The sequence below is a fragment of the Tursiops truncatus genome, chromosome 11 (genome assembly GCF_011762595.2).
Source record: "Tursiops truncatus isolate mTurTru1 chromosome 11, mTurTru1.mat.Y, whole genome shotgun sequence".
In the NCBI taxonomy this organism is placed as follows: Eukaryota; Metazoa; Chordata; class Mammalia; order Artiodactyla; family Delphinidae; genus Tursiops; species Tursiops truncatus.
In genome coordinates this window covers 62,024,369-62,036,783 of record NC_047044.1, presented here as the reverse complement: position 1 = coordinate 62,036,783, position 12,415 = coordinate 62,024,369, and the positions used below count along the sequence as shown (strand labels likewise).

The 12,415-nt window shown below is 41.6% G+C and overlaps 1 protein-coding gene across 6 annotated transcripts in view; it reads left to right on the top strand.

The window, feature by feature from the left end:
* The window catches only part of DIP2B (disco interacting protein 2 homolog B), a 233,019-nt gene that overhangs the window by 130,224 nt on the left and 90,380 nt on the right, over nt 1-12,415 (top strand). For all 6 annotated transcript variants that reach the window (XM_019934449.3, XM_019934451.3, XM_073788683.1 and 3 more), the window contains one exon: nt 8,834-8,962. In XM_019934449.3, coding sequence (XP_019790008.1) covers nt 8,834-8,962 — 129 coding nt within the window. The remainder of the gene's footprint in view (nt 1-8,833; nt 8,963-12,415) is intronic.

Below are 12,415 nucleotides of genomic sequence, written 5' to 3'. Positions count from 1 at the left end.
TCCATTCATCTGTCGATGGACACTTAGGTTGCTTCCATGTCCTGGCTATTGAAAATAGAGCTGCAGTGAACATTGTGGTACATGACTCTTTTTGAATTATGGTTTTCTCAGGGTATATGCCCAGTAATGGGACTGCTGGGTCATATGGTAGTTCTGATTTTAGTTTTTTAAGGAAACTCCATACTGTTCTCCATAGTGGCTGTATCAATTTACATTCCCACCAACAGTGCAAGAGGGTTCCCTTTTCTCCACACCCTCTCCAGCATTTATTGTTTGTAGATTTTTTGATGATGGCCATTCTGACTGCTGTGAGGTGATACCTCATTGTAGTTTTGATTTGCATTTCTCTAATGATTAGTGATATTGAGCATCCTTTCATGTGTTTGTTGGCAATCTGTATATCTTCTTTAGAGAAATGTCTATTTAGTTCTTCTGCCCATTTTTGGATTGAGTTGTTTGTTTTTTTGATATTGAGCTGCACGAACTGCTTGTAAATTTTGGAGATTAATTCTTTGTCAGTTGCTTCATTTGCAAATATTTCTCCCATTCCAAGGGTTGTCTATTCATCTTGTTTATGTTTTCCTTTGCTGCGCAAAAGCTTTGAAGTTTCATTAGGTCCCATTTGTTTATTTTTGTTTTTATTTCCATCTCTCTAGGAGGTGGGTCAAAAAGAATCTTGCTGTGATTTATGTCATAGAGTGTTCTGCCTATGTTTTCCTCTAAGAGTTTGATAGTATCTGGCCTTACATTTAGGTCTTTAATCCATTTTGAGTTTAAGTATTGAAGAGAATGTCTTTTCTCCACTGTATATTCTTGCCTCCTTTATCAAAACTAAGGTGACCATATGTGCGTGGGTTTATCTCTGGGCTTTCTATCCTGTTTCATTGATCTATATTTCTGTTTTTGTGCCAGTACCATGCTGTCTTGATTACTGTAGCTTTGTAGTATAGTCTGAAGTCAGGGAGCCTGATTCCTCCAGCTCCATTTTTCTTTCTCAAGAATGCTTTGGCTATTCAGGGTCTTTTGTGTTTCCATACACATTGTGAAATTTTTTGTTCTATTCTGTGGAAAATGCCATTGGTAGTTTGATAGGGATTGCCTTGAATCTGTAGATTGCTTTGGGTAGTATAGTCATTTTCACAATGTTGGTTCTTCCAGTCCAAGAACATGGTATATATCTCTCCATCTGTTTGTATCATCTTTAATTTCTTTCATCAGTGTCTTATAGTTTTCTGCATACAGGTCTTTTGTCTCCTTGGGTAGGTTTATTCCTAGGTATTTTATTCTTTTTGTTGCAGTGGTAAATGGGAGTGTTCCCTTAATTTCTCTTTAAGATTTTTCATCATTAGTGTACAGGAATGTGAGACATTTGTGTGCATTAATTTTGTATCCTGCTACTTTACCAAATTCATTGATTAGCTCTAGTAGTTTTCTGGTGGCATCTTTAGGATTCTCTATGTATAGTGTCATGTCATCTGCAAACAGTGACAGTTTTACTTCTTGTTTTCTGATTTGGATTCCTTTTATTTTGTTTTCTTCTCGGATTGCTGCGGCTAAAACTTCCAAAACTGTGTTGAATAATACTGGTGAGAGTGGACAACCTTGTCTTGTTCCTCATCTTAGAGGAAATGCTTTCAATTTTTCACCATTGAGAACGATGTTGGCTGTGGTTTTGTCATATGTGGCCTTTATTACATTGAGGTAGGTTCCCTCTGTGCCTACTTTCCGGAGATTTTCTATCATAAATGGGTGTTGAATTTTGTTGAAAGCTTTTTCTGTGTCTATTGAGATGATCATATAGTTTTTCTCCTTCAATTTGTTAATATGGTTTATCACATTGATTAATTTGCATATATTGAGGAATCCTTGCATTTCTGGGATAAACCCCACATGATCGTAGTGTATGAATGTGCTGTTGGATTCTGTTTGCTAGTATTTTGTTGAGGATTTTTGCATCTGTGTTCGTCAGTGCTATTGGCCTGTAGTTTTCTTTATTTGTGACATCTTTGTCTGGGTTTGGTATCACGGTGATGGTGGCCTCGTAGAATGAATTTGGGAGTGTTCCTCCCTCTGCTATATTTTGGAAGATTGTTGGAAGGATGGGTGTTAGCTCTCCTCTAAATGTTTGATAGAATTCACTTGTGAATCCCTTTGGTCCTGGACTTTTGTTTGTTGGAAGATTTTTAATCACAGTGTCAATTTCAGTGCTTGTGGTTGGTTTGTTTATATTTTCTATTTCTTCCTGGTTCAGTCTCAGGAGGTTGTGCTTTTCTAAGAATTTGTCCAGTTCTTCCAGGTTGTCCATTTTATTGGCATGTAATTGTTTGTAGTAATCTCTCATGATCCTTTGTATTTATGCAGTGTCAGTTGTTACTTCTCCTTTTTCATTTCTAATTCTATTGACTTGAGTTGTCTCCCTTTATTTCTTGATGGGTCTGGCTAGTGGTTTATCAATTTTGTTTATCTTCTCAAAGAATCAGATTTTAGTTTTATTGATCTTAGCTGTTGTTTCCTTCGTTTCTTTTTCATTTATTTCTGATCTGATCTTTATGACTTTTTTCCTTCTGCTAACTTTGGGGTTTTTTTGTTCCTCTTTCTCTAATTGCTTCAGGTGTAAGGTTAGGTTGTTTATTTGAGATTTTTCTTGTTTCTTGAGGTAGTATTATATTGCTATAAACATCCCTCTTAGAACTGCTTTTGCTGCATCCCATAGGTTTTGGGTCGTTGTGTTTTCATTGTCATTTGTTTCTAGGTATTTTTTAATTTCCTCTTTGATTTCTTCAGTGATCTCTTGGTTATGTAGTAGCGTATTGTTTAGCCTCCATGTATTTGTATTTTTCACAGATTTTTTTCCTGTAATTCATATCTAGTCTCATAGCATTTTGGTCAGAAAAGATACTTTATATGATTTCCATTTTCTTAAATTTACCAAGGCTTGATTTGTGACCCAAGATATGATCTATCCTGGAAAATGTTCCATGAACACTTGAGAAGAAAGTGTATTCTGTTGTTTTTGGATGGAATGTCCTATAAATATTAATTAAGTCCATCTTGTTTAATGTATCATTTAAAGCTTGTGTTTCCTTATTTATTTTCATTTTCAATGATCTGTCCATTGGTGAAAGTGGGGTGTTAAAATCCCCTACTATGATTGTGTTACTGTCGATTTCCCCTTTTATGGCTGTTAGCATTTGCCTTTTGTATTGAGGTGCTCCTATGTTGGGTGCATAAATATTTAGAATTGTTATATCTACTTCTTGGATCGATCCCTTGATCATTATGTAGTGTCCTTCTTTGTCTCTTGTAATACTCTTTATTTTAAAGTCTATTTTGTGTGATATGAGAATTACTACTCCAGCTTTCTTTTGATTTCCATTTGCATGGAATATCTTTTTCCATCCCCTCACTTTCAGTCTGTACGTGTCCCTAGGTCTGAAGTGGGTCTCTTATAGACAGCATATATACAGGTCTTGTTTTTGTACCCATTCAGCTAGTCTATGTCTTTTGGTTGGAGCATTTAATCCATTTACATGTAAGGTAATTATCGATATGTATGTTCCTATTACCATTTTCTTAATTGTTTTGGGTTTGTTATTGTAGGTGTTTTCCTCCTCTTGTGTTTCCTGCCTAGGGAAGTTCCTTTAGCATTTGTGGTAGAGCTGGTTTGGTGGTGCTGAATTCTCTTAGCTTTTGCTTGTCTGTAAAGGTTTTAATTTCTCCATTGAATCTGAATGAGATCCTTGCTGGGTAAAGTAAATTGGTTGTAGGTTTTTCTCTTTCATCACTCTCAATATGTCCAGCTACTCCCTTCTGTCTTGCAGTTTCTGCTGAAGGATCAGCTGTTAATCTTATGAGGATTCCCTTGTATGTTATTTGTTGCTTTTACCTTGCTGCTTTTAATATTTTTTCTTTATATTTAATTATTGATAGTTTGATTAATATGTGTCTTGGCGTGTTTCTCCTTGGATTTATCCTGTATGGGACTCTCTGTGCTTCCTGGACTTGATTGACTGTCTCCTTTCCCATATTAGGAATGTTTTCAACTATAATCTCTTCAAATATTTTCTCTGTCCCTCTTTTTTCTCTTCTTCTTCTGGGACACCTATAATTCGAATGTTGGTACATTTAATGTTGTCCCAGAGGTCTCTGGGACTGTCCTCAATTCTTTTCATTCTTTATTCTGCTCTGCGGTAGTTATTTCCACTATTTTATCTTCCAGGTCACTTATCCGTTCTTCTGCCTCAGTTATTCTGCTATTGATATCCTTCTAGAGAAATTTTAATTCCATTTATTGTGTTGTTCATCATTGTTTGTTTGCTCTTTAGTTCTTCTAGGTCCTTGTTAAACGTTTCTTGTATTTTCTCCATTCTGTTTCCAAGATTTTGAATAATCTTTACTATCATTACTCTGAATTCTTTTTCAGGTAGACTGCCTATTTCCTCTTCATTTGTTTGGTCTGGTGGGTGTTTACTTTGCTCCTTCATTTGCTGCGTATTTCTCTGTCTTCTCACTTTGCTTAACTTACTGTGTTTGGGGTCTCCTTTTTGCAGGCTGCAGGTTCATAGTTCTCTTTTTTTTGGTGTCTGCCCCCAGTGGGTAAGGATGGTTCAGTGGGTTGTGTAGGCTTCCTTGTGGAGGGGACTGGTGTCTGTGTTCTGGTGGATGAGGCTGGATCTTGTCTTTCTGGTAGGCAGGACCACGTCCGGTGGTGTGTTTTGGGGTGTCTGTGAACTTACTGTGGTTTTAGCAGCCTCTCTGCTGATGAGTGGGGTTGTGTTCCTGTCTTGCTAGTTGTTTGGCATAGGGTGTCCAGCAGTGTAGCTTGCTGGTCGTTGAGTGGAGCTGGGTCTTAACGTTGAGATGGAGATCTCTGGGAGAGCTTTCACCATTTGATATTGCGTGGGGCTGGGAGATCTCTGGTGGACCAATGTCCTGAACTTGCCTCTCCCACCTCAGAGGCACAGCCCTGATGCCTGGCTGGAGCACCAAGAGCCTGGCATCCACACGGCTCAGAAGAAAAGGGAGGGAGGGAGGGAGGAAGGGAGTGGGGGGAGGGAGGGAGGGAAGAAAGAATAAAATAAAGTTATTAAAATAAAAAATATGTTATTAAAAATAAAAAAGTAATTCAAAAAAAGAAAGAGAGCAACCAAACAAAAAAACAAATCCACCAGTGAAAACAAGTGCTAAAAACTATAGTAACAAACAAACAAACAAACAAACAAACAAAACGGATAGACAGAACCCTAGGACAAATGGTAAAGGCTAAGCTATACAGACAAAATCACAGAAAGAAGCATACACATACACACTCACAAAAGGAGAAAAAGGAAAAATATATATTTTTTTAAAAAAAAGGAAGAGAGCAACCAAATCAATAAACAAATCTATCAATGATAATAAGCTCTATGTACTAAACTAAGATAAACATAAAACCAGAAACAGATGCAGAAAGCAAACCCCAAGTCTACAGTTGTTCCCAAAGTCCACCCCCTCAATTTTGGGATGATTCGTTGTCTATTCAGGTATTCCACAGATGCAGGGTACATCAGGTTGACTGTGGAGATTTAATCCGCTGCTCCTGAGGCTGCTGGGAGACATTTCCCTTTCTCTTCTTTGTTCGCACAGCTCCTGTGGTTCAGCTTTGGATTTGGCCCCACCTCTGCGTGTAGGTTGTCTGAGGGCGTCTGTTCTTCGCTCAGACAGGACGGGGTTAAAGGAGCAGCTGAATCGGGGGCTCTGGCTCACTCAGGCCGGGGGGAGGGAGGGGTGCGGATGCGGGGCGAGCCTTCATTGGCAGAGGCCGGAGTGACGTTGCAACAGCCTGACGCGCGCTGTGCGTTCTCCTGGGGAAGTTGTCCCTGGATCATGGGACCCTGACAGTGGCAGCTGCACAGGCTCCAGGAGGGGAGGTGTGGATAGTGACCTGTGCTTGCACACAGGCTTCTTGGTGGCTGCAGCAGCGGTCTTACCGTTTCATGCCCGTCTCTGGTGTCCGCACTGGTAGCCGCGGCTCACGCCCGTCTCTGGAGCTCATTTAGGCGTTGCTCTGAATCCCCTCTCCTCGCGCATCCCGAAAGCATGGTCTCTTGCCTCTTAGGCAGGTCCAGACTTTTTCTCGGACTCCCTCCCAGCTAGCTGTGGCGCACTGGCCCCCCTCAGGCTGTGTTCACGCAGCCAACCCCAGTCCTCTCCCTGGAATCCAACCGAAGCCCGAGCCTCAGCTCCCAGCCCCCGCCCACCCTGGCAGGTGAGCAAACAAGCCTGTCGGGCTGGTGAGTGCTGGTTGGCACTGATCCTTCGTGCAGGAACCTCTCCACTTTGCCCTCTGCACCCCTGTTGCTGCACTCTCCTCTGTGGCTCCAAAGCTTCCCTCCCGCCCACCCCCTGTCTCCGCCAGTGAAGGGGCTGCCTACTGTGTGGAAACTTTTCCTCCTTCACAGCTCCCTCCCAGGGAGTTTCTTGCCTTTTGGGAAGTCTGAGGTCTTCTGCTAGCGTTCAGTAGGTGTTCTGTAGGAGCCGTTCCTCATGTAGATGTATTTTTGATGTATTTGTGGGGAGGAAGGTGATCTCCACGTCTCACTCCTCCCCCATCTTGAAGCTATCAAGGTATCAGAGGACCATACAGTCTCTGTCACAACTACTCAACTCTGCCTTTACAGAGTGAAAGCAGCCATAGGCTAACAGATGCATGTGGTTGTGTTCTGATAAAACTGTTTATAAGAAGAGACATGGGCTATTAGTTTGTTGACCCGTGTTCTAGAGAAATAAGACTTAGCAAATGAAACAAGGTGTGAATATATCAAGAATCAGTACAGGTCTTCTGGGAAATGGATTATCAATAGGATTTAGGTTGGTTAAAAACTTCCATTTATAACCCCAGACGTTACACTTAAAAGTCTCAGTGTTGAAATTGTTCTGCTCAGATATTTTATAATAAAACTCTCAGCTACTAGGAACCATCAAAAATAAACATTTCTAGATCCATAAAAGCACTTTAATAGAGAGCACCCTAAAATATACTATTCCTTGCCTTCTTAAAAACAGTATATAAGGGCTTCCCTGGTGGCGCAGTGGTTGAGAGTCCGCCTGCTGATGCAGGGGACGTGGGTTCGTGCCCCGGTCCGGGAAGATCCCACATGCCGTGGAGCAGCTGGGCCTGTGAGCCATGGCCGCTGAGCCTGCGCGTCCGGAGCCTGTGCTCCGCAACGGGAGAGGCCACAGCAGTGAGAGGCCCGCGTACTGCAAAAAAACACAAAAATAGTATATAAAAAAATAATCTTTTTTTAAAAAAGGAAACCTTTTTTATTACATCTTCTGACTTCGTGGGTCAGGAATTTGGGCAGGGCTCAGATGGGTGATTCTTATGCTCCACATGGTGTCACCTGGGGTCCGTCACTAAGTACTTTTCACCTGGTCTGTAAGGTCCAGGATGGCTTCAGTGACATGTCTGGTTTTGCAGAGGCAGATGGAAGGCTGGGCTCAGCTGGGACTGTGGACTAGAGGTCCTACACCTGGCTTCTCTAGCATGCTAACCGTTTTTTAAAATTGCTATGACTTTGTCGTTAAACATCTCAGTTCCTGTAGTACTGTGATTCCGTCAGCCTTTGCTGAGGTTTGTGGGGCTGTTACTTGCACTCCCCAGACCACTGTCTTTCAGTCTGCTTTTTTCTTTTTGGGTTTCATAAGCCAATTCTTAGCTGTGGTCTGGAGCAATGCATTTGCTGGGTAGGTGACATCTTCCTATAGTGGGCACTTAATTTGCTGTGTGAAGGTACCCTTCTGGGCACAGCTAAATGATATTTAAGAAACTTAAAATACTCCTTAAAAGAAGCAGCAAATTCCTGCAATATGCGACAACATGGATGAACCTGGAAGACATGATACTGAGTGAATTAAGCCAATCATAGAAGGACAAATACTGTATGATTCCACTCATATGAGGAATCTCAAATAGTCAAACTCATAGAAGCAGAGAGTAGAATGGTGGTTGCCAGGGGTTTGGGAGTGGGGGAAATGGGGAGTTGCTACTCAGTGGGTAAAAAGTTTTAGTTACGCAGGATGAATAAGTTCCGGAGATCTGCCGTACGACATCATGCCTGTAGTTTACAATGCTGTACTGTACACTTAACAGTTTGTTAAAAGATTATATGTCATGTTAAATATTCTTACCACAGTTTAAAAAAAAATATGACTTAGGAGCTAACACCATTTGAAAAAAAAGGCACTAAAATGTCAGAACTTAAAGTGTTTCTCTTCTGCTTATTTTACTGCTTATTTTCTCTGCCCCATATTCTTGGTAAAACAGTAAATGTTGGGAGGACAGAATATAGGGACAGGCCAGGGACTAGAAAGGGATAAGTTCAATGGTGATTCCAGTTGGAAGAGGGGCTAGTAAGACGTGACTTGAAGGTGTGTTTGCACAATAACCACCCTAGTTTTGTTTTAATGACGTTTACTTGGAGTAACTTACGATGGGGAGGCCAAAGCTCCGCAAGCTATGCTTTGTGCAACTATGCAGGATTAGGGGGGCATGTACACCCCACCCCACCTGCCATTCTCCCACTTGACCAGTCCTTGGAGTCTCTGGAATGGCCTTTTCATTTACTTATATTTCCCGTCGCCTGTTGACAGTTACAGCTCCAAGATGATATTTTTTTAGCCTAGATGTCTTTGTATCTTTTTAACATATTCACGTTAAATAAAGCTCTCTGACCCTTTACTGGAGATGGGGTAATAGTACCTACCTCAAAGTTTGTGGAAATGCTGTAAAGTGCTCAGAAAACATCAGCTATTATTGTCATCTGATAACCATCTTCCAAACTTCCTGTTTCAGAAACTGATTCAGCAGTACAGAAAGAACATAGAAACCAGACACCTGCTCCATCTGCAGCTCAAACTTCCGCTCCTTCTAAGTACCACCGAAGTCGATCTGGGGGAGCCAGGGATGAACGATACCGATCAGGTGAGAGGGAACTGAAAATTACCAGTGGAACAGTTTTTACTAACTGTAGTGTGAACTGTATATCCTGAGATATATGTTTGTTTTATTTTTTTCCCTTGAAGTGCCAACAGGTGTATATTAACTAGTACCTGTTACGTGCCAGGTGTAGTAGATAACTCTTATTTGCTGGGGATACAGCCCCAAATAAGACATTTCTGCCCTCAAGGGCAGAAGAGGAGCCAGGCAAGTACAAAGGCACTGTGCATAAATAAGAAGGCAGAGGGCTAGGGTCTCATGGGATGGTACTGGGAGAACTCAGTAGGCTCTGTTTGAAGAGACATGTCCTTCTGTGTTTGCCAGAGCTGTTGATTAGTCTCTTGACTGAGGGAGCTGGAACAAAAACTCAACAGTGAAATTTCAGATTGGTAAATTCTTAAACTTTATTTCTTCTCACCCAGGAAAAACCCATGGGAAAGGAAAAGGTGATGTGCTGTGGCTGGCAGTGGGGGCATGCTCCTGCCACACCGTGTCCAGCACTGATGAGCAAAAATGAATCATAGACCCTCAGGGGGACGTGTGGCCTAGTGAGCTCATCCCATGCCCACCTGCTGTCCACTGCACTAGGATAGTCTCCGCAGCATGTTTATTGTTTTAAGGACTAGCAGAATTAAGCCAGAAGACTAACTGGAATGTTAGTTTACTTTCTCCAGATTTTTGTCTCCCTTATACCAGCCAAGGTTACCTTATCCTTTTCTTGAATTGAAAAACAGGGTTTATATCAACCCTCTCAGAAACTGCTTTAGAGGATGGTTATTTTGTGAGCTGATATTATTAGATATATATTTTCACACACTGGAAGGAAGGAGGGAATGAGAAGTGTTCAGTCAGAAAGATAGAGGTTGCATGCCACAACAGAATCTCCCCTTGTACCAAACCTGGTGTTGAGTGATCAGAGGAGGCTTTCTCAGAGAATAAAACATCTGAACGATGTCATGGCAGCCAGACAGAGTTAGGGAAATAGCATCAGATAGTAAACCTGAAAGTAGTTCATTATGACTGAAACTTAGAAAGCAAGGGCCCAGAACGAGGTGGGAGATGAGGCTAGAAGATGATCAGAGACTTGAGGAATCTTGAATACCATTGAAGGATTTTCAGCAGAGCAGTAACACAGATTTGTAATCTGTTCTAGTAACTTGCGCCAGCTGCACAGGGCCTAACATACCTAAGAGGTAAATAAATATTTTGGAGAAAGGAAGGAAAAAAAGTAGTATTAGTTAGGGAATGGATTAGAGGGAGGTAAAGCTAGATTTGGAAAAACATATCAGGAGCTCCTGTTTGTCACCAAGACCCCAGCCCGATTTCCCAGCACCTGGTGTTGCTTTTAGAGGCTGGGGCTAAGGTGCTGCAGGAGCAGCAGGTTCTAACCAGTCCAGAAGGGCTCTAGCCTGTACAGCTCTCATCCCTGGCCTTCTGGGAAGATTTTTGTTTTTTGTTTTAACTTTGACTTTCTCTTTGGTTTTACAGCAGATAACAAAAGGATTAGTAAGGAACCCCAAAGAGGATTCTCTATACTCTATGTCCAAGCTGATCACATAGAGAAAAAAGGCTTTAGCCAGCTGATTCAATAGTGTAAAACTTTGATGTACACCTACCAAAACCCAACTATCCTTTTTTTCTTTAATATCCTTATTTATTTGTTTGTTTGTTTATTTATTTATTTATGGCTGCATAGGGTCTTCGTTGCTGCGTGCAGGCTTTCTCTAGTTGTGGCGAGCGGGGGCTACTCTTTGTTGCAGTGCGTGGGCTTCTCGTTGTGGTGGCTTCTCTCTTGCGGAGCATGGGCTCTGGGCATGCGGGCTTCGGTAGTTGTGGCTCATGGGCTCTAGAGCACGGGCTCAGTAGTTGTGATGCACAGACTTAGTTGCTCCACGGCATGTGGGATCTTCCCAGACCAGGGATCGAACCCGTGTTCCCTGCATTGGCAGGCGGATTCTTAACCACTGCGCCACCAGGGAAGCCCCAACTATCTTTTATACCAATTCTTTCAGATTTACCCCCAATATTAGAAAGTATACTCTGTGAATCAAACACTGGTTAGCAGACTGTGGTTAGGTGCAGGGGTATTGAAGAGGGTTTAATAGTTGGGTCTCGGTTATTTGTCTCACTAGGACTTTTTTTTTTAGGGTAGTAGCGAGAAGAAGGCCAGAGAGTAGGTAAAGTAGGGAACAGAGGTGATTTTAAAACCCTGAAGATATTGAAATTTATGAGAGTTCTGCAATACTGTCATGAGCGGGGAACATGAAAGAGGAGGCCTGCAAGCATGAATTTTGGCTAAACATCACATTTTTCCATGTTAGGATGTGCCCAACTAAATAACAAAGCAAAGCTGAGCACACGCCGAGCATTCTAGCTTTGGTGAGTAAGAAGAAACCAACGGTAGCCGCAGAAGTAGAGCAAATAAGTTGTAGAAATCTATGGGACTGGAACTTCGCCTCTTTGCCGCTCCATTCATAGGAAGGGTTACGTTTACATGTCACATGCAAAAATAGCTTAAGAATGGAGGGTATGTTTAGAAAAAATTACAGGCATTCAGATTAAAGTGATGGGTACACAGAAAGGATTTAATATTGATTTCAGTGAATGTAACTTGAAAATCCTCTCTTATTTGGTGGAGGCTTATTAATACCTACCACATTTCAACTAATCATAATCAAATCTAAATAGACTTAGTGTTTCATGTTTCAGACATGGTGTAAAGAGCTTTTATTTATTCAGAGTTTAGATTATCTGCCCTTATTCTGTTCTTTGTGCTTAGCCAAGAGGGTCTGACATTTCAAATACACTAATTTAGTACCTCCTTTACCTGCCCATCAAAGCAGGATACACACATGTGTTATGGTCACAAGTGTAGTCACAGTCAGTGCCTGAGATGGAAGGTCGCTCTGACAACTTCTTTAATGTTAATCTTTTGAGCAGTTAGCTCAAACAAAACAACAAAACAAAAAAAGGCCTTTAAAGGAGCAGTTGTATCACCTTATTCAGCTCAAACGTTCGTGCTGGAAAATGAAACCCAGCTTTCTGGTGCTCCTGGCAGAGATATCCAAAGTCAGCCGCGTCTGGGGACTGAACTTCGGAAGTGATTTCTCTATCAGAGATCAAGATGAATTGTATACTGCTGAATGAGTCAAATCCAGTCACAAGAGCTGCCTGTTCTTATCGATAAAGAGGCTTTGCTAACACAGGAACTGTGAACATCTCCTTTTGACACACGTGTATGGGCCAGGGCTTCTCATGTTAGGAAATAAATGGGTGGTTTGATTTGTTCTGTGGTCGATGCTAAGAATCCTTATGGCAGAGAAGAACATGCTCTGTAATTATTACTTATCCAGATATCATGGGCCTTCTAATGCTTGACTAATGTGAACAAGTCCCTAGTTTTCGCAGGTTTGCTTTCGCATGTTTCATGTCTCGTGC